General features: G+C 39.8%; 2 protein-coding genes across 2 annotated transcripts; both read left to right on the top strand.

Annotated features, from left to right (window-relative positions):
* The first annotated feature begins 11,645 nt into the window (after positions 1-11,645).
* LOC143320828 (prostaglandin G/H synthase 1-like) lies at positions 11,646-18,153 on the top strand. Its single transcript, XM_076730804.1, has 11 exons — positions 11,646-11,720; positions 11,812-11,892; positions 12,846-12,962; positions 13,121-13,261; positions 13,930-14,073; positions 14,146-14,327; positions 14,449-14,532; positions 14,876-15,122; positions 15,551-15,837; positions 17,070-17,217; positions 17,451-18,153. Exons 1-11 carry the CDS (start codon positions 11,714-11,716, stop codon positions 17,798-17,800), a joined length of 1,788 nt encoding a protein of 595 aa, XP_076586919.1. The 5' UTR covers positions 11,646-11,713; the 3' UTR covers positions 17,801-18,153.
* A 3,303-nt stretch (positions 18,154-21,456) lies between these two features.
* LOC143320858 (prostaglandin G/H synthase 1-like) lies at positions 21,457-27,706 on the top strand. The gene is made up of 10 exons (XM_076730867.1): positions 21,457-21,511; positions 22,434-22,550; positions 23,018-23,158; positions 23,501-23,644; positions 24,214-24,395; positions 25,280-25,363; positions 25,779-26,025; positions 26,113-26,399; positions 27,067-27,214; positions 27,357-27,706. The coding sequence occupies exons 1-10, from the start codon at positions 21,457-21,459 to the stop codon at positions 27,704-27,706; spliced, it is 1,755 nt and encodes a 584-aa protein (XP_076586982.1).

The raw sequence follows: 27,706 nt of genomic DNA, 5'->3' as shown, positions 1-27,706 counted from the left end.
CTCCCATTTGTATAAACTTTTAGTCTTTTTGGTAAGTACTCCATCAATCTCACAATCATTCTTGTTACTATTGTTGTTGTTGTTGTTGTTGTTCTTCTTCTCCTCCTCCTCCGTCTTCTTGTTTTATTGGTGGGTGGGGTTTGAATGACTTATCACCAGTAGATGTTACAGCTAATTTTTGACATACTGCCATCTGCTGTACTGGAGGGGACTCGACTAAACACATCAAATAGGTGGTTGACTTTCCTCCCGTTAATGCTACAATCAACCTTTTTTTGAAGACAGGTTAAAAATACTGGAGAGTTATATGGAAATATTTAAACAGGAGGACACCGCTATGCTCCCGCTTAAATATTTTCAGAGAAAGGAAAAATTTGGGAGAATCCGCAATAACGGCAGTGTTGACAGGTCTGGCTTATGCACACAGTCCGTTTTATCTCTTCTGTTGTTCTTATTCTGAATCATGTTTCATCCATTTGTGTGTTAAGTTGTTTAACCCCAATTTAAAAGGGTGAACAGAGACAGAGGCTGCAAATTAGCTTCAGTTCAGCTGTTTTGTCCTTGTTGAATGAATAAATAAACATATCTGTGACCATGAGATTAAATGGTTAAACTTGAACAGTGTCTTCTGTAGAGGATGAGGGCCAGTTCATGATTTTCTCCAGTACGCTCACATTTTCTGTAATTCTTTTGGGTGAGGGGCCGACAATGAAAAAGTGCAATGTGTGTGATTCATACCTCTTCCTTTCAGTGGTTGCATGTTACAGAGAACCAGCACAAAGCCGGGGGATGACTGATGCTCTGCTTGGCTGACAGAAAATGTTTGGAGAAGGGTGGAGTGAGGCCGAAACGCAACACCAAGGTTTTATCTTGTTGTAGAACTTCTGCCACTGTAATTCATGTGAATATTGTTCGATGTTTGAGATAAGAGTTGGATCTGAGGCCAATCTGTCAGTCTGTCAAGATTACCTGCTGTGTGTGTGTGTGTGTGTGTGTGTGTGTGTGTGTGTTAAGAAAAGAAACAGGGCAAATAGGAGTACAAATCTAATGTAATACAAATCTTTTAACTTGCAATTTTGTCTGCACAGGGTGCGATCTCCCAGTAAAATGAAGGCTGACTGGTGATCCGTGTTTCTACCTGCTTTCATGAGTAAATGAATGAATGAACTTGTGCTTTTTCTCTTAATGTTTTCTTCTACCTCCCCCTCCACCCTGACACAAACCCTTGCTGTAATTACTTGTTTGTGCAAAGTAATACTTAAACTAAGGAATAACTCCATACAATGCTGACAATTACCTTTACCTCTTCAGCGAACATGCTTCTTGGTGATGGTGATTGTTTCTTTATGGAAATAAAGAATTGCCATCTCCATTTTGAAGTAATGAATAAACACTTGAAATAACTAAAAGTAACAAATAAACAATAGAAATTATAATGAATAGCCAGTTGAAATAGTTCAAAGTACCTTAATGAATAAATGGTTAAAATCATTAGCTATGAACAATAGCTACACATAAGAATGAACATTGCTTAATGTATGAACATTTTGAAATTCTTAGTCAAGAGTAATGAATAAACACATGAAATAGCTTGAAATGATGACGATTGGTTGACACATCCTGTTTCTGACACTCAAAGTGGAGCAGCAGGCTACATATACAAACATGACTGAGGCAACAAACAGTGCCAATTGTATAAAATCATTATTGTGACAAAAATGACTTTTGTACTACTGATTGTGTGAAATAATTTTTGGTTTGTAATCTATTTATAGGAACACATTTGGAACATGATTGATGGTTCTGACTAAAGGGTACTTCAGCCCATCTGACAGGCCTGTGGGGGTACGTCAGACCAAGGTGAGAAGGCTAAAAAGCACCTTGGCTAGGTGTCCACCAAGTATTAGAAACATATTTCTTGACGTGTGCTTTTTAGATTTTTGAGAGTGATTAACCGCTGAGGATGTCAAGAAGCACATGAATAATAGAGGAGAGGTTACAGTGAAAGTTTGCCTATGGGAGCTTGTTGCAGAATCAGTTTGACGTTTGAAGACTCACCATGCAGCAGCGTCCAACCTTCAACAGGCTGCATCTACTCTGAGATCAAACCCATCTAGATTATAGTCCTGCAGCCAAGCTTTCAACAAACAAAGGAAATGGCACATTACACCATCCCTCTCTCAGAAAAGTTGCTCTGGAGAGAAAAAAAAATCCCTCTCCAGTTATTTAACAAATACGAGTTTATTTGAAGTACAGACAAGGAAAAATGAAGGGCCTTTCTTTCAGAGCTTGCACTCCATATGACAGCAATTTGGTGGTATTGTGTATTTTGGCCCAAGCGTGTGGTCTATGATAGATGACAGGAGAGAAAATCACGAGCCGCTGGCTTGAGCACAGACATGCAAATTGCTTTCAGCTGATTGCCGTATTCTGCTTGATATTTATCAAGTGGATTACAGTATGCCTCTTTATTTACAGCCAGGAAGCAGCTGATCAATTCCACTAAAGGAGGGAGGAAAAAGAGCTGATGTTTTTCCTCTGCTGGGTGAAAGGAGAAATCCCTCAAGTGGCCAGTGAGCACTGCAAAATTAAGTGTATACTCAATTGCATCTTGTTTTACCACATCAAAAGACAACATCCAGAAATACAGATGTTTCAAGATTATCCCAAACCCACACAGATATTGGTTTGTGCTGAAACTGAATTTACAAAGAACACGTCCTACAGTACAAGCTTACAAGTGATTAGTATATTCAGCATTTAAACCTGCGATAATTTTCAGGCCTCTTGGAAGCAGTGGCCACAAATGAACACTAACATTTTAAGATGATATGGTGAATTTGTTTGCAACAGTTTCTTATTGACACATCCAGCAGTTACAGAGCTACATTATCATTCACATGGACTCATGTAATATTCCCTGTCTTTTAGCTCCTGTTTTGGTCTCTACCAACTCCTGAGGGAAATATCTGGCACTTTAGCATGTAAATACTGCTCAGTGTTCCCCAGCTAGTCGCTCTCTGTGTCTGCCTGCTGTTTGGTGCTGAGCAGGTAACATAAGGTGTGTTTTCAGAACTTTTATTTAAGTGGATGGAAAACTAAATATTTACTTCAGGTTCTGAAAAAGCTTTCTCTTCAGTTTACTGGTTGTCCTGCAATAAACTAGTAATACCAATGTGGTACCTTCTTTTCAAAAGTGAAAGAAAGAATCAAACAAACACAAATCATGAAACTCTTTTCTATTGGCGTGTTCATGCTGCATTCATGAACGTCCATCCAAAACTATAAAAAGCAGTGTTTCTGTCCGACTATGTACAGTAACTACAGATTAAAGGAGAGATCAATGTAAAGTAAGTTAAGCCAAAAGTAAAAGTGCTGATTCAGAAGTTGATATCAAAGCTTCATTTTGCTGTAGGTGTCCAGGTCTAACAACATACAGGTAACAATTTAAACCCCGATGAGCTGCAAGGACAACTTCAGTGCTCCTTGTGATGATTTTTCTGAACTATACTAAAGGAATAAATGCTATTACATCATTTGGTCCTTTTATGATGGTTGTGGAGACATTAAGGTACCAAAACCAGTTGTGTGGTGTCCTCTGTGGCTCTGGAAGATGCTGGGCCTCCACCAGCTTCAGAGATCAGATTTCTTGCTGAGTCTGACCTGTAATCTCCTTTTATATCATTTATAGTTAAGGAAATTTGATCCTTCAACCTAACAGAGTTTCTTTGAGCAGCACATTAGTGTTTGTTGTATTCTCTGCTGGAGATGGCAAACACATGCATGAGTGTGAAGGGAGTTGTGAGAGAAGTTAGTTGTCCTCATTGGCAGTTAGTTGTGAAATGAAATGAGCAAGAGGCAGAATGTGGGCGCAACAATTCCACAGCACTCTATGCAACAGCAAAAATATAAAAATAATCACACAAGGCTCAATTTCATGTGCGGAACACAGTGTTATAGCTCTGTGTGATTTAATTTAGCTCCAGCCTCGCCTCTGATCAGGATCCAGCTCTTTTCCTGAGCTCTAGTTATGTTTGAGGACTCGGGTCAGTGTCAAAGATCAGATACTTACCCAATCAGGTATCCAGCTCCAGGAGGAAAATTACCTACTTCCGACCACTTGCACTTACCTGCATTGACCCGGAGCAATCAGAGGTGAACAGGGCTCCTAATCACGGAAAACCCTTTAGGTCAGTACACACACATCCTACCACAGCCCACCCAACGTCCCCTGATACCACCTCCCCCGACAGGCAAGCTCTGAGTTTGTGTTTAAACTGTCATGTCAAATAGGCTCAATGTGGAGATTACTTGTGCAGGATGCATTGTGTGTTTAGTTTGATGCCGAGTGCAATATCCTGCCATGCTGTTGATCCTAGCAGCTCCGGGTGTAGAGCGGTGGAGTCCAGCTGTGTCAAGTAGAGGTGGCTGGTGCCGGGCACGCTCACAGTCTGATCAGCCGGGGGAAGTGTCGAAGGTGGGACAGGAAACAGAGGGGTGTTATAGCAAAAGAGTGCTGGAAAGGATCTATAACCTGGAGCACAACTAGGACTGTTTGTTTTGATAAGAGTACCTCTGATCATTCAGCAGGAGTGTGTGATAACGAAGAGAGTGCAAGAGGACACAAACACTAGAGGCACATCATGAATTTACCAATTTAAAGACATGGATGAATAGTCGGCTACGACTGCATCCTCATGATTGTGTTTCACGCACCCTTAACTCTGGAGAGCCAGACCCCGTGAACACTTACAATGTGGTGTGTGTGCCAGTGACTACATCATAGTGGGGGGACTGTATTTTTCTTTGCCAAACTGTGCCAGCTCTCCGACAGCTGATGAATGAGCCCCAATCTTGCTCCTCCTACAGATTTCTGATCATTTTCAGCAACTAGTGTAAATGTCTGAGGACTGTGAATGTCTAAAGCCAGTTCACAGTACAATATGTGGACCCAGTGATCTACAGTATGAGTGAATTCAGTTTAGCGAACATCAAAACAGACTCTAACTGAGGAAACCAGAATTACCACCTTGCAATTGTATGCCTCCGCCAACCAGTCAAATTGCAGTTTACATCCATATCTGTCCAGACTCTGACAGACAGACACTGTTCCAGACTGGAAGTTATCACTATATTGATTCCCGTGAGAAACCTGCTGTCTAGAGACTATCTTTACAGAGGAGCACAGAGGACTGACTGAGCTTCATCACATGGTGCAACAACAGTCACCTGAAGCTCAACATCAGCAGAACCGATGAGCTTGTGCTGGACTTCAACGCTTCAAACATCGATGTTGCTGCAGAGAAACCACAAATTGTAAAATGTGGAAGCTTCAAACACATCTTCAACCTGGTGGCACAGAACATCAATACAATCAACACAGTTAGTGTCATCAAGTCAGTATCTGACCAAATGTGAATATGGTCACAATCTGTCCTTCTGTTCCTGGGTTATGGTGGCCAGAAACGTGTTTCTGCAGATCATTATGATGTCACAGAGAAGTTGACGTTTGACCTTTTGGATATAAAATGTCACCAGTCCATCACTTTGTCCTGTGAGACATTTGTGTGAAATTTTGTCATTATTAATGCATGAATTCTTGAATTACGACCAGAATTGTGTTTTGTGAGGTCAAGTGACCTTTGACCTTTGATCGCCAAATTCTAATCAGTTCAACCTTGAGTTCAAGCGAAAGTCGGTGCCAAATTTGAGTAAAAATAAGTATGTAAAAATGAAAAAAAGTTTCACTCTGTGTAAAAATTGTAATTAAAGCTGCATTCACTTTCCTGACCACTTGGTGGCAGCAGAAACAAACACAAAACACACTTTACATAGTTTTGTTCTTATCATGGACGCGTTTGCAAACATGGCAGTGGTGCATGTACAATACATTCTGCTAACAATCCCACAATGCAATGCTCTGTTGTGTGCCTCTACATCTGGCACTGATGATGCAAGATGATGATGATCAGTTAGTGTTACTTCTCACTGTTAAAGTATTTCTGTTACATGAAGAGACGTGAATGAGCGAACCAGGGGATATGTTTCGCAAGTCCGCCCCCAAGCAAGTAGCTAACTTTGTCTACTGTTTTGTGCTGGACAGGTAGCCTTCAGACAGGTTATTTTTTAGTGAAAATAGCTTGATGCTGTGGCTGGCAGATGAGTGGGACTGCAGAGACGGCTGTTAATCCTCAGTGGGTTTGTCACTTACATCCTCATTCATACACAATATTTTCTGTAGCACATCTTTAAGTAGCCTACAATTGCACTACTTGTTACTTTCCACCACTGTCTATAAGTGGACCAGTTGACTCCAGAGGAGGTCTGTCCTCCTTCACAATCAGCTGCTTCTCCAAACAGGTTTAACAAATGATACCTGGTGGGCTGTTAGAGGACCCACCACTGTGAGGCTCTGTCAGAAATCCCATCTGAGATAATACATGATGCCCTCGCTTGTATGCCTATCGCTGCTCCGTCAGTTGGATTGGCTTGTTCCACAACTGGACAGGAAGTGTGCTAATCTGCAACCCGATCCGGGGGAAGGAAGAAGTCAGGAACCAGCCTTCAGTGCTTTCACCAATCGTATTCATCACCAGAGTCGGACCGAGGCTCATTTAGAGCGGGAGCACGGCTTAACTAAACATCTTCTCCATAAAATAAATGCTTCCAGGTTACTCCCAGTCCAGGTTCCACTCACAGGAGCATCTGATCTCAATTACCAGGAATGTTATAGGAAGCGGCGAGCCTCGGTCTGCAGCCTGTGCCAACAGCACCATGGCAACCAGCAGCACGTCTGCGAGCCCTGCGCAGATACGAGTCCTTTTCAGGCACTTGTAAGGCGGGAAATGATGATTTGATAATTAGTTCCTGATGCCTCTCATTCTTTTTCATATCAATCATGTCTAGGAAACAGAATGTAATTCAAATACAGTTTGCAGTTTGAAGCTGCAGAGTTTGGTCAGTTGGAATACTAAACGTCCACTGAAAAACCATGGACGGACGTCCAGACGTCCAGAGCCCAAACAAACTTCAAGAGCAAACACCAGAAAAACACAAAGCACCAAAAAGGAAAAAAAAATCACTAAGAACTGAGAGTTATGAGCATGTTCAGAGTGGAAATATCACAACTGTGGACTGTGACTCTGCTGATGCAGTTTCCAATGCAGGCGGGTTTTAGAAGCCGGTTGTCTTTGTACTTGAAAGACAGTTCTCAGAGAGCGAGGAAACATTTAAGCAGTGGGAGGAGTAAAATTAGTGTTCTGCATTCAAGTGCTCCTCATTTACTCCTACTTCTGAGATCAAAGTTTACTTGAAACCCTGATGTTTTGCTTAGGCACGCCGAGCAGTGCTCCTTTTATTGCATTGGGTTGCATTGTAGAACTACAGCAGCGACATATAGAAATTCTGTCTCTGAAGAGCTAAAATGTTTGACAACTTTTGGTGAAACAAACAAAAAGAAGGTTCAAGGCAGAATGTAATGTCATCTTAAAATGACAATAACAATACATTCAAATACAATAACATTCAGCTCAAACATCTGGCAATCTTAAGCAGAATACTCAGGATTGTTTGTGTCAAGATATGAATATATGAAACAATGAAGTGGCACGTGGAGAAAGCATGTAAAATCTGCTGCAGGTCGTTTATGGTTGATTATGTATTCATAAACAAACTACATGCAGTGGGATCACAGCGGCTGCAATGCTTGTCAACACTCATGTTAATGTTCCGACCCATGAATACTCAGAAGTCATTACTACATAATTACATGAGTACTCAGTACTCATGGGTCGGACCACACCCACCTTTGAGCTCGGTGTTCATTATGATCTCCATTACATACTGGAGAAGTTTTGTGACTGCATTTTGTGACACTATCATGATGCCAGAATCTGTCCACAGACAGACACATAAACACCTGGCAAAGTACTCAAAACTGTTTCTGTTTTAGTGCCCGTAAACCTTATGTGTTGCGTTTATGTGTGTTTAAACTCTACCTCATCCCAAATAATAAAATCAACACTGACACAATAAACATTACACTTAAAAGAACCGACTCGTTGACTCAGCTACTTTGGCGAACGTCCAATCTCCACAGCTGAATCCTGTCTGATCAGCGAGCTGACATTAAGCAGGAAGACCTGTAAAGTTAGCTAATGTGGACTCACAAATCAGTTTGGCATCTCTGGTCAGTCCAATGCAACCAAAGCTAATTTAAAGTTTGGTCAGTGGGCAAAGCAGCAACATGCACTAGCCTATCTTTTCCCATGTTCTACTTTCAATCCATGATCACATTTAAGCTAAATGTCGTGTTTCTCACCTTTGTGAACAGACCTGGATGGACTGACAGCTAAAGCCTGATGTGCAAACGATCAGTGAAGGGTTTCACCGAACCAACTCAAAGGGTGGTCCAAAAATGTCTGATTTTTTTTTAAATCTTGTTTTGTCGGTAGCTGAAAATATTAAAATGATCATTGATGTAGACTGATTAGACATAACCACCTGATTGCTGGGACTGTATGATCATAAGTTTATTTTAAAACGACAAAAAGTGGGGCAGAGAAACCACAACTTTGCTCCCCCTAATTGAATAAATTGGATGCATTTGCTCAGCGAGGAACTGAGTACTTCTTCCACAACCACACACAAAAACATTGTCTTCACATTTTCTGTTAAAAAAGAAAAAAAAAGAAAAAGATATTCTCAAACATCTTAAACATATTTACAGTCACATTTGTTTCAGAGTATCATTACTTTGGATAAAAAAGAAATGCCTTTTGGAGGAAAATTATAAGATGTCCAGTTTAGATTTGGGAACAGTGAACCCACAGAGTTGTCTCTTTGTTGTGAAGCCTCAGGGCTGCGCACAAACACATCATATAACACTGACAATACTGAAAGTGACAAGAAGACGAGCTCGACAGTTTTGGTCTGAAGTGGTTTGTGAACAACAAAACGTACTGTGTCCTCCTTGAAGATGCCAGGACGTGGAAAAAAACAACCTTATCACACCGCTGCTGTGGTTCAGCAGGACAGATCAGCTGGAATGACAGTCAAAGACTTTTGTTTGTTGGGGTTACAAAGTGTAATTTGAATGATTTGTTACTGATATCAAATCATTCAAGCAACAAAGTGAATTATTTTTCTACATTTGTTGCCGAGGTGAGGTCTGCCACATTTACAAGAATTTGCTGAGCATGTTTCAGTCAAGATTTGACTTATCTCCATGTGGACAATGCAGACAAGCTAGTCCTAAAATTGCTACAGTATGCAGGAAATTACGCAGGAGAGTTACTTCAACACTCAAACATCTCACATAGGTTTGGCTCAGACTATGTCTCTGTGGGAAGGTATCAAAGATCAGGACCTGGCAACTCAGCTGCATTGTTTAGTTCATTTGTGAGAGAAGGCAGTCTTTGTTCCTCTATTTGTGTCTTTTTCTTCCTTGATTCCCAAAAAACACAGATCGGATACACTACTGCAGGGCTGCCCAAAGCGAGGCCTGCAAGCCAAAGTTGGCCTAAGATTTGATTTGGCCTGCCAGACGTTTCTAGCAAAAATAAATAAATGAATAAATAAACAATGATTTTTTTTTTTAAATTCTAGTGCAAATTCCTGTTTATGCTGTATCATTTTTGTGAGGTAAAAATTCTCGTCAAATACGTAAGTTTCCTGATCACAAATTAGTTTTCATAATCTGAGCATGGCAGAGTGACACTTTAATTCAATTAAGGCATGGACCAACATTAACTTCCAGTTTTGACCCTCCAAGGTTAAAGTTTGGGCACCCCAGCACTCAGGACTCCTTCCCATCAGTGTCAGAGTCTCTGTGCTGATCCTGTGACGCCACTGCAGAGTTTTTCTCTGCCTCAATACGCAGAATTTAAAGAGAGGATTTGTCAGTGAAAGGTTGGTGTTTTGTTGCCTGGACCGGCAGGATAACTGTGTCTGACTGATGTGAAAGAGGAGTGCTGAAAATTTCAGAATAATGTTGTTTAGATTGGACACACATGGCAGGGATACAGGGGTACTTGAGTATTTTCCTCTCAAGCCACTTTATACTTGTACTCCACAACATTAAACATTAAATGTTCTACTTTTTACTGCACTACAATTATGTAACAGCTTCATGTACTTGTTATTTCCAGGTAAAGACCATACTTTTGTGGTAAATAACTCAACACTACAATAACCCTACACTCAACACCAGTTTTTCAACCAAAAATATTTCATGGCTCCAGTTTTCACAAATGTGAGGATTTGCTGTTTTTCCTTCTTGTAAAAACATTAATTTATTTTTTGATAATTTTGAGGTTTGGACTGTTGATTGGACAAAACACAAAACACCTGCACTACGAAGATGTCTCTTTAGGCTTTTGGGTGACTGTGATTACGTTTCTTACTATTTTCTGAATTTTTACAAACCAAACATCAGTCGATTAATGGAGAAAATAATCAGCAGATTAATCCAGCAAGATCATTAATCATTTGTTGCAGTCCTACTGATAAAATAGTTAAAAATAAGCTCCTCCTAATCCAACTACAACTCCGCTTTTACATTAATAAATGAGTAATAATAATCCAATGATATAATATATACCAGTATAACCACCACTGGGGACATTTACTTGTAATACTTTAAGTACGTTTTCCTGATTATACTTGCTTAAGTAACATTCTCAGTACAGTGTGGTATTAGTACTGTTACTTAAGTAAAGAATTTGAATACTTCTCCACCACTGAAAGGATGAAGACCTTTGTGAAGTACCTGTTCATGTTGAGACTGAACATTCATTCTATGTGACAGAATTAACTAAACAATCTGACCACATCTTCTACTTTAAGTGCTGTCATAGTGTGGTGCTGTCGAAAGCTCCAGAACAGCCAGTGAATGAACCCAGTGGTGAGACTGTATTTTCAATGTCTTTTCATAATACTATATCCAGGCCCTGTGATTCTTATTCTACATTGAATTACACTGTTAGGTCAACAAACACTCAATCTCTCATAGAGTAAAGGTCAGTAGATGCAAATACACGTCACAGTTTGAGTTTTGTGTCTTTAAAACCAAGGACACATTGGTGAAGTTTGCAGGAAATCCACTTTATTTGAATAAACAGAACTCATAGTAGTCATGCACGCACAGAAGCTGTGATGAGTTCCTCTAGCGCACAGACCATTTAAGGATATTTAGTACAGATGTGTGCGTGTCAGTTTTGTAGCTATATATGTATACTCTAGTTATATAAACAAGGCCTGGAATTTATTCTTATTTGCCAGCAGGTGGAGACAGAGTGCTTTGAATTTTTCCTTAAAGCATCACCCTCTTTTTGTTTCCTGTCACTGTCTTGACTTGAACGACACATTAAGACCAGTAATGATCATCTTTTGAAGACAGAACTTTTCACTCTGAAGAAAAAGTCCACTTGCTGGGTTTAAATATTGTCCTGAGAACGATTTTCCCACAAATCCTGGTTAAAAATGCTGAATTCAAAATACTTTCTTTCTACTGCAGTTTCTTTAAAATCTATTGAAGTCTAAGGAAGTCAAAGGAAGTGGAGGAAACTGTGTTACCGCCCATTCTCTATAGCTGATGTTATAAAGCCAGTCAGACCATATCAGCAGGGCAAAGGGCTGTTATGTCTCTCAAATTACCTTCCTGAAACAGACACAAAACCAAATTTCATTTTGAACCCTCACAGCACAATCTACTATGAAAGGTGTGTATTAAAATTACTTAATTAGACACCTGCTGAGTGAAATTAATGTTTTTACCCCAAGTTGATGTTCATCTGTTATTTGTTTCCATAGAGTTCAGCATCTTCTCCGCATGGCTGTTCATCAACTTGTTGCTGCTGGAGCGCTCATCATGTGCTGGTGACTCAAGTGTTGGTAAGCACTTCTTTTTCCATCACAACATGCCATATTTGCTTGTAATAACTTGTAATAATAGTGTATTTCATGATGATACATCATTCTTTTTTTGTTTGTTTCTTTTCTGAAGTGCAGGTTCACGTCAGTTCAGATCACTTCATTTAAGTTTAATTAGAAATTTTATTCCATATACTGCCTTGTCCATGGTATTTCCTAGTTCCACTTTTGCCCATTGTATGGCGGGATAAGCTCTATCCCTGAATAGGTGTATGGATAAATAGACTTGCATTTCAATGTAAGCCACCATCAAGTGGACACCTTTTAGAGCGTAATGCAGATCATACAATGGGGACATAGTTTGGTTACACATAGTCTAAATTCAGACATTATTCTTATTTTGCACATAATAAGCAACAAACACAACATATTTTTCATTTGTATTGGATCCAAGTCTGTCTTAAGTTATGCATCTGCCTCCTGTGCTTCCCTGGTAAAGACCGACATAACATCAACACATCAGCACTATCTGAAGCAACATTCACGCACTTTCTCCTTTTAGAAACCTATATCTATTTGTTGTTCATGAAGGGTGGACATGCTTATCTGTCCTCTCATTGACAGCTAATGAGGAAGAAACAGCTGCAGCGTTACATTATCTCATTCAACTTCTGTAAATGTGACGGAGGGACAGGAAGTCATATTACAACAGCCAAGAGCATAAAAAATATGAGGAGGTGGCCTCAGAACTGCCCCAGCAGTGGTAATGATGGAGGGTGAAGCTGTGAATTTTTAGGCCACCAGTGGTTATAATCTTAAGCAGTGGTGGTGTATCTACGTTAATTCACTTTCAGGTTGTCTGTGTTTGTCTTTGGCCTCCCAGGCCTGTGTGTTAACCAGCCCTGCAGCTCAGCAGGGGCTTTGTTATACCAGTTTTTCACTTCAAGATGATCTGTTTGTTTCCCTGTTTGCAGTGAATCCCTGTTGCTACTACCCTTGTCAGAACTCCGGAGTGTGCGTGAGATTCGGCACAGACAGCTACCAGTGTGACTGCACACGCACCGGCTTCCATGGAGACAACTGCACTGTTCGTAAGTACAGCAAATGTTTTTCATATCTCACAGAAGTCTGTGTGTTGACGTGTGGGTCCATGTGAAAATAACACCTGGGGACAATTTATAATCGGCTTAGAAAGTGTGCTTTATTAGGAGTGGTACAAAAAATATTTCTTCTTGATCTTTGCGTGTAGCTGAGTTCTGGACCAGAGTTCGTCTCCTGCTGAAGCCCAGCCCGACGGTGGTTCACTTCATCCTCACTCACTTCCAGTGGTTCTGGGACCTCGTTAACAGCTCTTTCCTGCGAGACACATTCATGAGATTAGTGCTGACAGGTAGGAGAAAAGGTTTAAGGTCAAAACTGAAACCCCCAAATAAACCATTCACTCTGCAGAACCACGACCACTGGATAAAACAATATTTCCTATATTTTGCTCAACATTTGCTCTGGTTCTTCTCTGATATTTATGTTCACAGTTTGTATTAGAGACACATTTTGATGAATATATTAGTGGACAAGTACTCTTCTTGATGCAGAACAACTTGTCAGAGTTGAGCTTGACCAGATTTATGCAAATGATTGTTTGAGCCCACAAGCTGAGCTGAGATAGTCGACTTAAATGAGCATTTAGATTCCTTTTGCTAAGAGTTGCATGCTCTTACTTTGGGCTGTTGCATTTCTGTTCCTTGCAAGCAAACTCAGACTAAGAGCAGACTTTAAGAACCAGTGTGAGGGATTTAATGGCATCTAGTGGTGAGGTTTCAGATTACAACCAACATTCAGATTTTAGGTAATTATACAGTAATAAAAATATATTTATGAATATGGCTCACCACGTTTTGACTACGCAAACACTTCATACAAGTAGGATTAATTCATCGTTGGTTTTGGTCTTTTCATGGGATTTGTTGATAATAAAACATATAGTATATCACCAGCCTTATCCCTTAAACCCCTTGTACTGTATTGTAGTAAACTACATGTTATCACCTTCTCCCAAAGTCAGAAGCAACCTTATTCCAAGCCCTCCAACCTACAATACCAAATATGGGTACCTCAACTGGGAGTCCTACTACAACACCTCGTACTACACCCGGCTCCTCCCTCCAGTGCCTGAAGACTGTCCTTTGCCTATGGGAACAAAAGGTGAGACCTACACCAGTCACACACAGACGACTGTGCTCCTGAGGAAATGTTAACATGTTTCTTTGTCTACAGGCAAAGCTGTTCTTCCTGATCCCAAAGTGCTGGCTGAGCAGTTTTTTAAGAGAAAGAAATTTAGGCCAGACCCTCAGGGAACCAATCTGATGTTTGCCTTCATGGCCCAACACTTCACCCATCAGTTTTTCAAGACAGACCATAAAGTTCAAGGGGGCTTCACCAAGGCTTTAGGACATGGGGTGAGATACATACAGCAGCCATCTAGAACCTGAATGCAAACATTATTAAACACTGAAGCACTAAAGTAAGTTAAGTTTAGAACAATCATGATTTGTTGGTTGTGACATTTGACCTTGACAGGTAGATGCAAGCAATATCTATGGAGACAACCTCACACGACAGCTTCAACTACGGCTCCATAAAGATGGAAAGCTGAAATATCAGGTAATCAAGAAATAGCTCATTATTCTGGGAAATAATATTACTTGCTTTTGACATCCTTGTGATCAGGGTTTGAGAACTTCCTCAAGTCATCTTTATCCAAACACCATCATGCTTGAGGAGTTTTTTTGTTTTTCATGAGTAAGACATGTCTGTAGGCAGACTTTTACAACTTGCACAGCAGACTAGACTTTCCATAGTCATAAAGCAGACCATGGAAGACTAAAGCGTAAATAAAAATGGGTATTCAAAATCATAGAAATCAACTAACAAGAACCACAATTCATCCTTCAAATCTATAAAATACTTCTCTAACACGTGGATCACTGTTTCTGTTCGTCCACAGGTAGTAAACGGTGAGATGTACCCTCCCACTGTGTCTGAGGTCCCTGTGCACATGGTGTATCCTGAAGGCATCCCTCCAGAGCAGCGTCTGGTCATTGGTCAGGAGTTATTTGGCATCCTGCCGGGTCTCACCATGTACGCCACCATATGGCTAAGAGAGCATAACAGAGTCTGTGATGTGCTGAAGGCAGAACATCCCACCTGGGACGATGAGCAGCTCTTCCAGACCACCAGACTCATCATCATCGGTGAGGGCCGAGTTACATGTTTGTCAGTACTGGAAGTATAAATGTACATCACTAAATTTACAAACTTGTGCATCCTCAAACACTTTTGACCATGAATAGTTTTGTAAAAGAAATCAAGATTGAAAATTGCAGAACTGGTCATGTTCTATTAATTTTTGAAGGAAGTAATATTTGATTCATATCGTGTTTTCAGATCAGAAATGTGTTCATTACCAAGCAGGTTTTCACATATGAGGTATTTGCCTTGGTGTTGTGGTGCTTAATAAGCAAAACAGACAAAGTAAATGGAAAGAAAACACGTGCTGTAAAACAGCCATATAGAAAACAGAAATTTACAATTAAATATGTAAAATATATGTATTATACAATGTATATAAAAAGAGTGGCTCTGTGTGTGATGTCAACCAATGACATTTTTTGTCCTTCAGGGGAGATAATCAACATCATAATAGAAGAATACGTGCAGCACCTGAGTGGTTACCTGCTAAAGCTGAAGTTCGATCCCTCTCTGCTCTTTGAAACGCGTTTCCAATACAGCAACCGCATCTCTCTGGAGTTCTGCCACCTCTATCACTGGCACCCACTGATGCCTGACAGCTTCCTCATCGATGGAGAAGAAATCCCGTACTCAAAGTTTATTTACAACACCTCCATCCTCATACGCTACGGGGTGGAGAAACTGGTGGATGCCTTCTCTCGTCAACCTGCAGGACAGGTGCCATCTACTGATTGCATACAAGAACCCAGTGCCAGTGGTTGCAGCCACAGTCTTGTTAGTTTTTAGACTTAAAGTCAAGTCAGTGGTAGAAATTAGCTAAGTTCAGGTATTGTACCTTCGTCCATTTTTGAGGTAGTTGTCCTTTATTTTATTTCATTGTATTTACATTTCAGAGGAAAATACTGGTTTCAAACCTTTTTGGATTATGACTCCTTACAAACAGAACAGCAAGGAACAATTATTATGTTTCAGATTTCTGTGAATCGATAGTGATTTGCCTCAGAAACTTATCAGATGGTTTCATTTAAATAAATATTTGCTCCCTTAGATTTAACTGAGGGGTCATGAGATGGGGCCTGACCCCCAGGTTGGGAACCACTGTGCTAAACTATGCAACTGTATATAAAGTAGTTAAAACCAGTTCCAACATGACACGCTACTACAATACTTATACACTGCTGCATCATTCTCAACAATTTAATAATGTAATTCATTATAATATAGTACAGTACATTTTTCTGCAGATCAAGTATTTTCATTTTTGAAACTTATTTTGGTGATGATACTTTTGTACTTATGTAGGATTTTGAACGTAGCACTTTTACTTGTATTAGAGTGGCCTATTTATTGATTGTTGCATTGGCACTTTTACTTGTTAAAAAGTGGTGGTGCATGAATCTTATCTGTGGCATAACTGCAAAACTTATCAGGCCAACACTTATCACAGTGAGAATATAGATATGTGACAGGAAATGCTGTGGAGGAAGTTGAGCTCGATATTTATCATCTTTGACTCTTATCTCAAACGGTTGCATTGGGAAGATGTCCTCATTAACATGTAAAGCCTCGTTGTTCAACAGCTTTAATTCTCTGGATGCAAAAATATTTCAAATAAAGTCCCCTGCTCTGTGTTTTATCGCATACATGAGTGTTTGCATGAAACATCAGAGAGCCATAGGACGGTCACCCAAGCAGACCACAGTGATGGTGAAACATATCGACATGTATTTATAACAAACAAACCACCTTACAACGACTTCCTAATCACATGAGAGATGATATTCTCAGCTATCTCACAGCAGCATGCAAAGACTTGTTCCTGTTTGCTGAGAATTAAGATGCACTGTGTTGATTACTGAGTGTTGTTGTCCGGCAACAAGAGGGAAGACGGTTCACCTCTCAAAGTTCATTAAAATAACACTGTCGGAACTGTTTTGTCTGTGTTGCAGATAGGTGGAGGTCAAAACTCTCATGAAGTAGTGCTCAAAGTGGCAGAAATGGTCATCAGAGAGTCTCGAGCGACACGTATGCGGCCCTTTAATGAGTACAGGAAGAGGTTCAACCTGAAACCATACACCTCTTTCCATGAATTTACTGGTAAGCAGAAATGATGATGTACCTATATCATACTTTTGAAACTCTTTTGCATATCCAAATTTCACGGCAGTCCATCCAGTCATTATTGAAAATCATTTCAGCCTCAACCATAGTGACTGACTCTGCTTGTTTCACATTTAATGAAAGGCTAATGTGACACATACAGTCTGTGGTGTAACATGGCAAAATAAAAACCTTTTAAGTGAATCAGCTGTTTTCTCTCTCCCAAACAGACGACTTGGAAATGGCCAGAGGTTTAGAGGAGCTCTATGGCGACATCGATGCTTTGGAGTTTTACCCCGGCATCCTGCTGGAGAAAGCACGTTCTAACAGCATATTTGGTGAGAGTATGGTGGAGATGGGGGCTCCCTTCTCCCTGAAAGGCCTGCTGGGAAACCCCATCTGCTCCCCTGAGTACTGGAAGCCCAGCACCTTTGGGGGAGAGACGGGCTTCAATATCGTCAAAACTTCTACTTTGAGGAAACTGGTGTGCCTCAACACCAAGTGGTGTCCGTACGTGGACTTTCATGTTCCGCGAAATGAGGAGGAAGCAAAACCAAAGAGATCGTCTACTGAACTGTGATCAAAGTTCATCTAATGAATTGTAGTGTCATTAGTTACAATCAGTTTGCTGCCTATAGGAGATGACACACTGTGGTTGTCGATGTGTAACTAAGTTTTTGTTATAATCCTGTTCAGATCAGATTTATTGCTCTTGGGAAAAAAATGTGATTTTTATACTATTTGTGCTAATTCTGTGATTTAATCCTGCCCGCAGCGATTGCTGTGCATTAAAGCAGGTCTACCTCCTGAAAATGCAGCTGACAAACCACACAGTTTACAGAGATCTGGTCAAATCACTTTATTCATTACCATTAGCAATAAAATTCCTCTGGACCTAGGAAATTAATTCGCTGATGTTGTATCTCAGCACTGTATGACTATTTTGTTCTGTTTTTCTTGGTGTTTTTTCTCTTTTATTTTTTCAGATCACTGTACTTTGAAGAGCAAATAACAAAACACCAAACACTGTTGTACATTCAAAGAAGAGAGTGAATTCACTGTATTTTAGATGGCCAAAAATAAATGTAAGATATAGCTTATGAAATGTAAGTGCTGCATAAGTACAGCCTCACAGAGCCACTAGCATGACTGTAGACTCTTAGTCTTGTCACATTATGTGCAGTTGTTATGTGAGTTTCTGGACAATTTGAATTGAGAAAAGCTCACAGTCACTTTGCTAAGAGGCTACGTGATGTGTCGGTTTCACACTGACTTACTGACAGGATGCAGAGGGAGGTGTACCCCCTTATCTGTGTGTGAAAAGTGCTCACACACTGTTGTGGTTTTGTGATGTACCAAGATGTGTCAATTTAGTGGTTACAACCTCAGCAGGACTCTAAAAGTGCTGTGTCAGCACATGCCGAACGCATTTTACTGTTCTTTCAAGGTGGTTCAAACAGCAGAATGCAAAAATAACTTATATTTATATCTGAGATAAACATATTCTTTATATTCTTCAAGCTATTAATTGCATGTCTGTCTGAAACACTTCTGTCTTTAACAGCAGAAAAGTGGGGTTGTACTGACCCCTGTGGGTTACTTTTTTAAGATTGTTCCATTTGGTTGCTGCACTTTTGGGGAGGAGCATTTCAGGTGCTAGAAAGCAACAAACACAAGACTTTCTAGTTGTTTTTCATGGAAGACATTTTGACATGTCACAGTATGAAAAGCACAGGTGTACATAAAAAGATCAATGATGACTGAATTCTACACTTTGAAGTGATACAGAAAACTACTGACTCTACATGAAATACCTAATATTTAGAATAAATTTTCCAAATGATGCAGCAGTTACCATTTCAACTAGACAGACCGGGAGAAATAAGGCCTGATTGTCAACCTCTTCATGCTACGCGGTGATAGCAGTCATCATCCGCCATTGTCACAGAACAAGGCTGGAAATTTAATCGGTCTGGCAGGAATATGAAAGTATCTCCGGAAACTCAACCACTACAGAACTGACAACAACAACAGCAGTGAGCTGGCAAGAAATCTTGGACTTTGGGAACCATCACAGCATCAGCCTCCATGTAACTCAAGTTATCCATTTTTTCATCCCATTCATCATGTTTCCCTTGTGCTAACTGTCTTTCTGCTATAGAAGTAGGTTTGATTCATTTACAATTTTTTTATCCATATATGCCTCATTACCTTGCACATCTTTGATTTAGGCAGTCCTGAAATTGCACAAACAAATATTAGTGAGATTGTCAGGAAAACAAACCGAAGCACAACTATGGCCTTAAAAACCAGTTTAGGTCATTTGAAAGTAAGCATGTAGGATCTTTCTCCCTGATAATGCAACAACCAAAGAATGGGAACACCATATATCTGCTGGATGTGTCTATGGACATGAGTTACCTGCTAGACTAGAAACTTACATCTGAAGCATTTTATGGAATAACAGTTGGATGAGAGCAGGTGCAAAGTGTATTTTTCCTTAAAGCAGGTTCACAGCTAATTTCCTTTCATTTGATAATCAGATTATCTGCGAAACATGGAATGCAAAATTAAAGTGAAGTGACATGTGTGAAGACTAGATTGTAGCACAAGGAAGTAAGTGTGTTTTGTCATGAGAAAAAAAAAAAAAAGAAATAGCATTGAAATGGAAATTACTCAAGTAATTTATGCAACCAGTTCATGCTAAGTTTGAATTTAAAGTGGGTTGTGTCCAGGTCCAGGGGATACAGGGGGATTTGAATCTGGCTCTTGGGCTCCCCTTGGGGACAGCCATGATAGAGTGTCTACTTACGCAAACAAATTAAACATCAATAAGACCAATACTGAGAATCTACACACCTATCCTTTAAAAATTTGGAAATTTTATGCCAATACACTATTTTTCAACATGATATTGGAAATTTCTCCTAAAAACATGTTAGGTTCAATGGAAGACAAGTTGCAACAGTGGTCAGAAAGAAATACATTATTTAATTAGGACTGTCAGGTATCAAGGAGACGATACATGATCAATTATCATTAATAATGCACTGTTCATGTGACATATTGTTTCTGGGCATTTTGTCTTAAGTGTTGTCTTTGTTTACCACATTGTGAAACACATGATTGTGTAAAGGATATTACCACAGGGGTTCAGGAACACTTTGTAAACTGATGTTGGTGAACATGGTTTGTTTGCAAATGATTGCGTTCTGTCTTTATTCACGTTTTGCACAACATCCCATCTTCTTTGGATTTTGGGTTGAACAAGTTAAATCCTATATTCAAAACTGAACTTCACTAATTAATATTAGAAATGCAAGTACCTCAAATCTGTACAGTATTTGAGTAAATATACTTAGTTACTTTCCACCACTGCCTAACCTACACTCTGCATTGCATTTAGGGAGAAAAGATCTGAATTGGGACCAGGTCCACTACAACCTCATCTGCAACATGAGGATACTCCCTCCCATATCCAAGGACTGTACGATGCCAATGGGAACTAAAAGCGAAACCTTTGAGCTAAAACTGACCTAATCATTGTTTTTTCTGACGCGTTTTTTTCAAGGAACAAAATTGTGCAATGTTTCTGGGTCTGCTAGGCTAATTTGGATGTATAAATGTGCACCTTCCAGTTCTGATGTTGCATAACCAAATGTCGCCCTATATTATATAGTTCACCTGTCTCAAACACTCCAAGTCTAAAATCGAACTGTAATTCAAACCAGAGCGCACCACACATCGACACCCAGGTGTTTGCTGGTGGCCATGAGAGGTGAGTTCTTTTGAAATATGCAGCGCTTCGATGAATTTATTCACAGATTTAGAATTAGAAAATCATCATCCTTATTCTTGTTCAGGCTTCAGCATCGTGTCCGTCTGGGTGTTTACCCTCCCACTGCTGCTGAGGAGCTCAACATGTGCTGGTGACTCCAGTGTTGGTAAGCAGGTTAACTTCTTTAAGTTCTTGGACTATAACAGGTTCACCACAATTTGTAGTGTTTGTAAGTGATTTTACATGGAAAACTTAAAATGCTGTATAGAAATACTAACTTTTCAAATGTGAGATGTAGGGTTTTTGGTATTTTTGTTTTTTGTCATAACACCTCATGTTATGAAGAGGCTGTAATACATTATAAAGTGGGATGTTTTCTTTTTTAATATAACTGTTCTGTAGATCAATAAATTGTTAGTGGCGCTGAATATACAGTAGCTGGAGATCGTTCACCATTGATGAATCAGGTGAATGTGGTTTTAATGTGGCTGGGTCCCTATTGTTGTCTTTGTTGTCATGACAACTACAGGAGAGAGTGCTGTGTGTGTTGGTGCTGCTGAGTTCACACATGAATGTCACATAGGAAGAATTTGCAATCAGCTCCTGAAATTGCAGATACAAAATGTGTCTTATTTCACTTCTGCAGATAGTATGTCCTCAATACAGGCAGGAATCTTGACTGAGCATCATAGGGTTAGGGTTAGGGTTAGCCATGACATCACCTTCAACGTAACACAAACACAGGAACAATGGAGGATATCAAAGTTATGGCTGTTTGTCACAGCAAGGAGACAAACTTTGTTTCAGAAAAGACACAGTACAAACACTGAGATGCTGTCTGCAGACCAATCAGTAGTCTGCAGTGTTATCACTCCACTTTTTAGTATCAGCTAGGCTCTACAGGAACTTCGACTGAGGTGATACCAAAGAACTACCAGGTACCAGGTACTAGTCACAACTTTTTACAATGGAAAATCAAAATAAGCCGGTGAAAACAAACTATGGAGATTATGGAGATTCAGTGTGTTGCACTCATTGTGCTTATATTGCTTCTTTGGGTGATGAGTGCAACACAACAGGAAGTAAGTAAAGGATAATGTAACGTCCTGTAATCTACAGTACAATGAGAGCTGATAAAGGGAAGGTTTCCCACATTAGGAAGAGGTTTGATGTGAAAAACAAATTCACATTTCAGTTTTATTGCCATTTTACGGGTTTGGGTCTCATTTTATCTAGTATTTGAATCTGTCTCCTTTGCTCCCCTGGAGGGGAGTCGTGCTGTGAGAAGAGTTTCTCTGTCTGTTTTAAATCATAATTAAATCAAATCAAGCATCAATGACACCAGTGATGGGAATCATGCCTCTGTTCATACACTGATGGTATAGGAGAACCTTGCATGCACACAAATAAAGATGATCTTTTTCCTTGTTTGCAGTGAATCCCTGTTGCTACTACCCTTGTCAGAACTCAGGAGTCTGTGTGAGATTTGGTATAAATCACTATGAATGTGACTGCACAAGCACTGGCTTCTACGGGGAAAACTGCACTGTTCGTAAGTTCATTTATAACAGCTAGACTGATTCTATGTGCTAAGCTAAGCTAAACAGCTGCTGGTGGTAGCTCCGTATTTACTGTACAGACATGAGAGTGGCATCGATGTTTTCATTTAACTCTCTGCAAGACAACCAGTATGCATATTTCCCATATTGCTGAGACCAGGAAGAGGAAGAGGAACTCATTTTCATTTCTTTATAATGTATGTACAGTCTTTTTCGTTCAATACATTACTCAACACTTGTGAGCGTACATGCACGGTGTAAAGCAGATCATTTGTTAAAGTGAAGGTCTCATCTGGCAAAGCAGAGATTGGAAACTGGGGTCCCCTCCTGGTCCCAAGTGTTGGAGAGAGCTTTTGGCTGGCATATAGCTGGCTTGGACCATTACAGTGGGCCCACTTGAGTTAGTGAGACATCAAGATCTTTTTCTTTAGATCAAACACCAATCAATCTTTGTCCATAGCGGAGTTCTGGACCAGAGTTGGCCTCATGCTGAAGCCCAGCCAGAGCATCATTCACTTCTTCCTCACCCACTTCCAGTGGTTCTGGCACCTTGTAAACAACTCTTTCCTGCGAGATATACTGATGGAAGCGGTGCTCAAAGGTAGGCAGTCATTTGTCATTTTACATTGTAGGAGTAAAATGAGCTTTTAAAAACACAACAAAAAAAGAGGGATGTAAGAAGCCTATTTCTTTAATAATTTTAAATGAAGTTCTGATGGTTTTAAAGTTTCTGATCTGATTTTGCAGGATGACCACACTTCATCCAGTCTAAATGTTGGATAAAGCCTATTTCATGAATAAAATTGTGTTGAATGTCGTGTTGAAAGGATTCATCAATTAATTAATTTTATGCTTTTTACATGATTTATTAAGCAAAAACACACAAAGATGATGATGAAGCAGTATTCAAAAATTACTGGACTGTGCTTTTTGTATTCAAAAGTCAGAACCAACCTGATTCCAAGTCCCCCGACCTATAACAGCAAATATGGATATCTGAACTGGGAGTCTTTCTACAACCTCAGTTATTACACCAGGATCCTGCCTCCTATACCTGAAGACTGTCCGTTGCCCATGGGAACTAAAGGTAGATTTTTGATCTACATGACAACTACACACTACATACATACCCATCATAATATAGGTCAGTGATATTCACCTGTCCATGGGCAAGATGCTGAACCCCAAATTACTCTGGATGTCCCATTGGTATGGGTGTGCGAATGGTTACTGCAAGTGCTGCCTTGAATGGTAGCCTCTGTCAGAAGTGTGTGAATGGATGAATGCTGACTTGTGTTGCCAAACACTTTGAGTGGTCAGCATTTCTAAATACAGCCCTTTTACCATTTGGTGGAGAAATCGATTGCTAAAAATAAAAGTAAAAAGTAAAAAGTAAAAAAAAGTAAAAGATAGTCAGATTGAAATGTTAACTAAAAGCAATGCTGAGGGTATATGGTGTTAGTTAAAACGAAAGGATAAATGGTTGAAATGTTATCTTAACGGTGGTTGAAATATAGTTTGCTAAATGTAAAAGATAAATGGTTAATTTATCAAAATGTAATGTGTCTTTGAAATAGCTGTGGGTGTCCAGACAAAAAAGTTGTGAACCACTGCTGTATATCAATATATAACATATGGATGAATATCTGTCCACAGGCAAAGCTGTTCTTCCTGATCCCAAATTGTTGGCTGAGCGTTTCTTTAAGAGGACCAAATTTCGTCCAGACCCTCAGGGAACCAATATGATGTTTGTTTTCATGGCCCACCACTTCACACACCAGTTTTTCAAGACAGATCAGAAATCTGGCAGCAGCTTCACCAAAGCTTTGGGACACGGGGTGAGCCTGATGAACTCTCCAGCCTGAGGCCTTGGTTTAGTAACCACCTGCTTTTCCATCAAATTCTTGTACAAAACAAGTTTGATTTCTGCCGTAGGTGCTTTCAATGGGACAGACGTCAAAGACATTTGCAATCAGAAACAAAATCAGCTTTTGTACATCGGTCCAACTGTTTAAGGGTGGAACATTTTGTGAATCAGTATGGCAAGCATTAGAAAATTGTTTTTATAATAGTTTATGTAATAATAAATAATTGATTTCCACAAAATAAACAATGAACTGAAGAAATGGAATTCATGGTGAACCAAGGCCAAAACAACAAATAAAATAATCTTGCTCCTTAAAATGGGCTGACTAACCCCAGTTCAAACAAACAAAAAGACATTTATTGAACTTGACTCTCAGGAACAGCATGAGAAAACAGTGCAAAAGAAAATGGCAGCTAACCAAAACCTCAGCGCTATTCACAAAATGTGGATTATTATTCTATTTATGTTTTTATAAACACACATACTTATAGTCAAGCAGCTAGGACACTAGGCCTAACAGATCTAAAACAAAAAAGAAATGCAAAAGGTTTGAAGGCAGAGCCAAGGTGCTGCTGCCTAGACTGCTGGAAACGCAGCATTTTAAAAGGCAGGAAGCTGGGAAAGGACCCCTACATATCTCAAAATGTTGTGAATCATTTGCCCCAAATTGTAATATGTTTGTTCCGCGCTTCATATTGTTTAATTCTGATTTTTGGCAATTTATATTTGGTGATACATGCTTACCAACCAAAAGTAACACACAAACCGAAAGGTTTCCTCACTGTATTTTTTCACAAAATTTCTTACTTTTCTTATTGGCACAATGAATTGATTTGACCTCCTTTTTCCTTTCAGGTAGAAGCTGGAAATATCTATGGAGACAACCTTGCACGGCAGCTTCAACTCCGACTTCACAAAGATGGAAAGCTGAAATATCAGGTGTCAAACCGGCTCTGACATTTTCTGTGTAATCTTGCATGACAAGAGCAGCGCAAGTGTCAGTGTCAGATATCAGTTTTTGACCACTAGATGCACAGTGGAGCCATGTTTTTTTTCAACTGGCTTTATATTTTGTTTGTATCATGCATGAAGCTGCAAAAAAAAAAAAAAAAAAAAAGTTTTCATTTTACAACACGCAAACTTCATGTTATGGTTCTATGGGATTAATAAATGAATGAGTTTGGTAACACTCAGGGGAGAATAAAATCTAGGAATCAAACACAATATCACAGCACCTGAGGAAGCACAGTCAATGATACTGATGCTGAATGATAATGAATATTCATTCTGGCCTAATCTATAAGCAAAACCTTTGAAATCGTTTGCTTACATATGTGCTTTTGTTTGTCCACAGGTTGTAAATGGTGAGATGTACCCTCCTACTGTGTCTGAGGTCCCTGTGCACATGGTGTATCCTGAAGGTATGCCTCTGGACCAGCGTCTGGCCATTGGTCAGGAGACATACGGCTTGCTGCCGGGTCTCACCATGTATGCCACCATATGGTTGAGAGAGCATAACAGGGTCTGTGACATCCTGAAGGCAGAACATCCCACCTGGGATGATGAGCAGCTCTTCCAGACCACCAGACTCATCATCATCGGTGAGTTTAGTTGGACATCAACTAAGAAATTTGGGGACCATAACCAGATGCAAAATACAAGCTTTTCTATTTATTTTCTAACTTCAGGGGAGACAATCCACATCATATTAGAAGAGTATCTGCAGCAGCTGAGTGGTTACCAACTGAAGTTGAAGTTTGATCCCCCTATGCTCTTCAATACACCTTTCCAGTACAGCAACCGTATCTCTCTGGAGTTCTGTCACCTCTACCACTGGCACCCACTGATGCCTGACAACTTTTTTATTGATGGAGATGAAATCCAGTACCCTCAGTTTTTTTACAACACCTCCCTCGTCATGCATTATGGAATGGAGAAACTTGTGGATGCCTTCTCTCGACAGCCTGCAGGACAGGTAGTAGAGGACCATCCACTGAGTGTGCACAAGAATCCAGTGTTAGGAGTGCAAGTGAAGCTACAGTCTCTTTCAGCTCATAGGCATGACCATGGCATTCATATTTTTTAACAGCATTACACTGACATAACAATTTATGTCTTGTATCATCTTAGGATGTCAAACAATTTTCATAGAATCAAGATTTTATTTTTCCCATATGGATTAACTTTATTTTTGACAGGTTCGATCAAACGTAAGCTCTTTTATAGCAATGCTTTGTTCATAGGAATACTAAAAATGATTCTGCACATTCTGTGAACCTGTCACTGTAAAGACCGGGGATATATAATTTTGGTTTCTCTGACAACAACATAAACACCATGAACATTTTATTTGCATTAAATATCATTTGACTTAACAGTCATCAGAGCTATTTCAGGAAAATGAGCAGAAGAATTTAAATTAAAAGTCATTTGGCTTTGAAATGCGGAGATGAACTTGAGAGGAAGTTTCAAAGTCAAGTGCTCCACTTGTTTGAACTTGCTCCATCATTAAACATAACTACAAAACCTTTTTTTTTTCTGACAATCAAGTCATTGACAAAATGGGGTCATTGATAAAGTGTCTCATAAGGTTAGCTTTGAGTTTATTGCGGGGCATTGGTGTAATGTTTTCTGACTTTCAGGTAGGAGATGGTCGCAATTCTCATGAAGGCCTCCTGATAGTCTCAGAACTGGTCATCAACGAGTCCAGAGCACTACGTGTGCAGCCCTTCAATGAATACAGGAAGAAGTTTGACCTCAAACCATATGCCTCTTTCTTTGAATTCACTGGTAAGCTGGAACAGTATTGTAATTGTCTATCTGTTACTTACTTACAGCAAGTTTTTTGTTTTTGCTGCTAATGTTTAGCCAGTATTCTCAGAAGAACTTTGAGTAGGACATTAATCTAGTGTTATTTCTCTTTTCCAAAAAGATGACTTAGAAATGGCCAAAGGTTTAGAGGAGCTCTATGGCAACATCGATGCTTTGGAGTTTTACCCCGGCCTTCTACTTGAAAAGGCTCGCCCAGGCGCCATGTTTGGTGAAAGCATGGTGGAGATTGGGGTTCCATTCTCCCTGAAAGGCCTACTGGAAAACCCCATCTGTTCCCCTGAGTACTGGAAGCCCAGCACCTTTGGGGGAGAGACGGGCTTCAATATTGTCAAAACGGCTACTTTGAAGAAACTGGTGTGCCTCAACACCAAGTGGTGTCCATACGTGGCTTTCCATGTTCCACTAAATGAGGAGGAAGCAAAACCAAGAGAATCATCCACTGAACTTTGA

The sequence above is a fragment of the Chaetodon auriga genome, chromosome 5 (genome assembly GCF_051107435.1).
Source record: "Chaetodon auriga isolate fChaAug3 chromosome 5, fChaAug3.hap1, whole genome shotgun sequence".
NCBI lineage: Eukaryota > Metazoa > Chordata > Actinopteri > Chaetodontiformes > Chaetodontidae > Chaetodon > Chaetodon auriga.
This window is presented reverse-complemented; position numbering and strand designations above follow the sequence as displayed.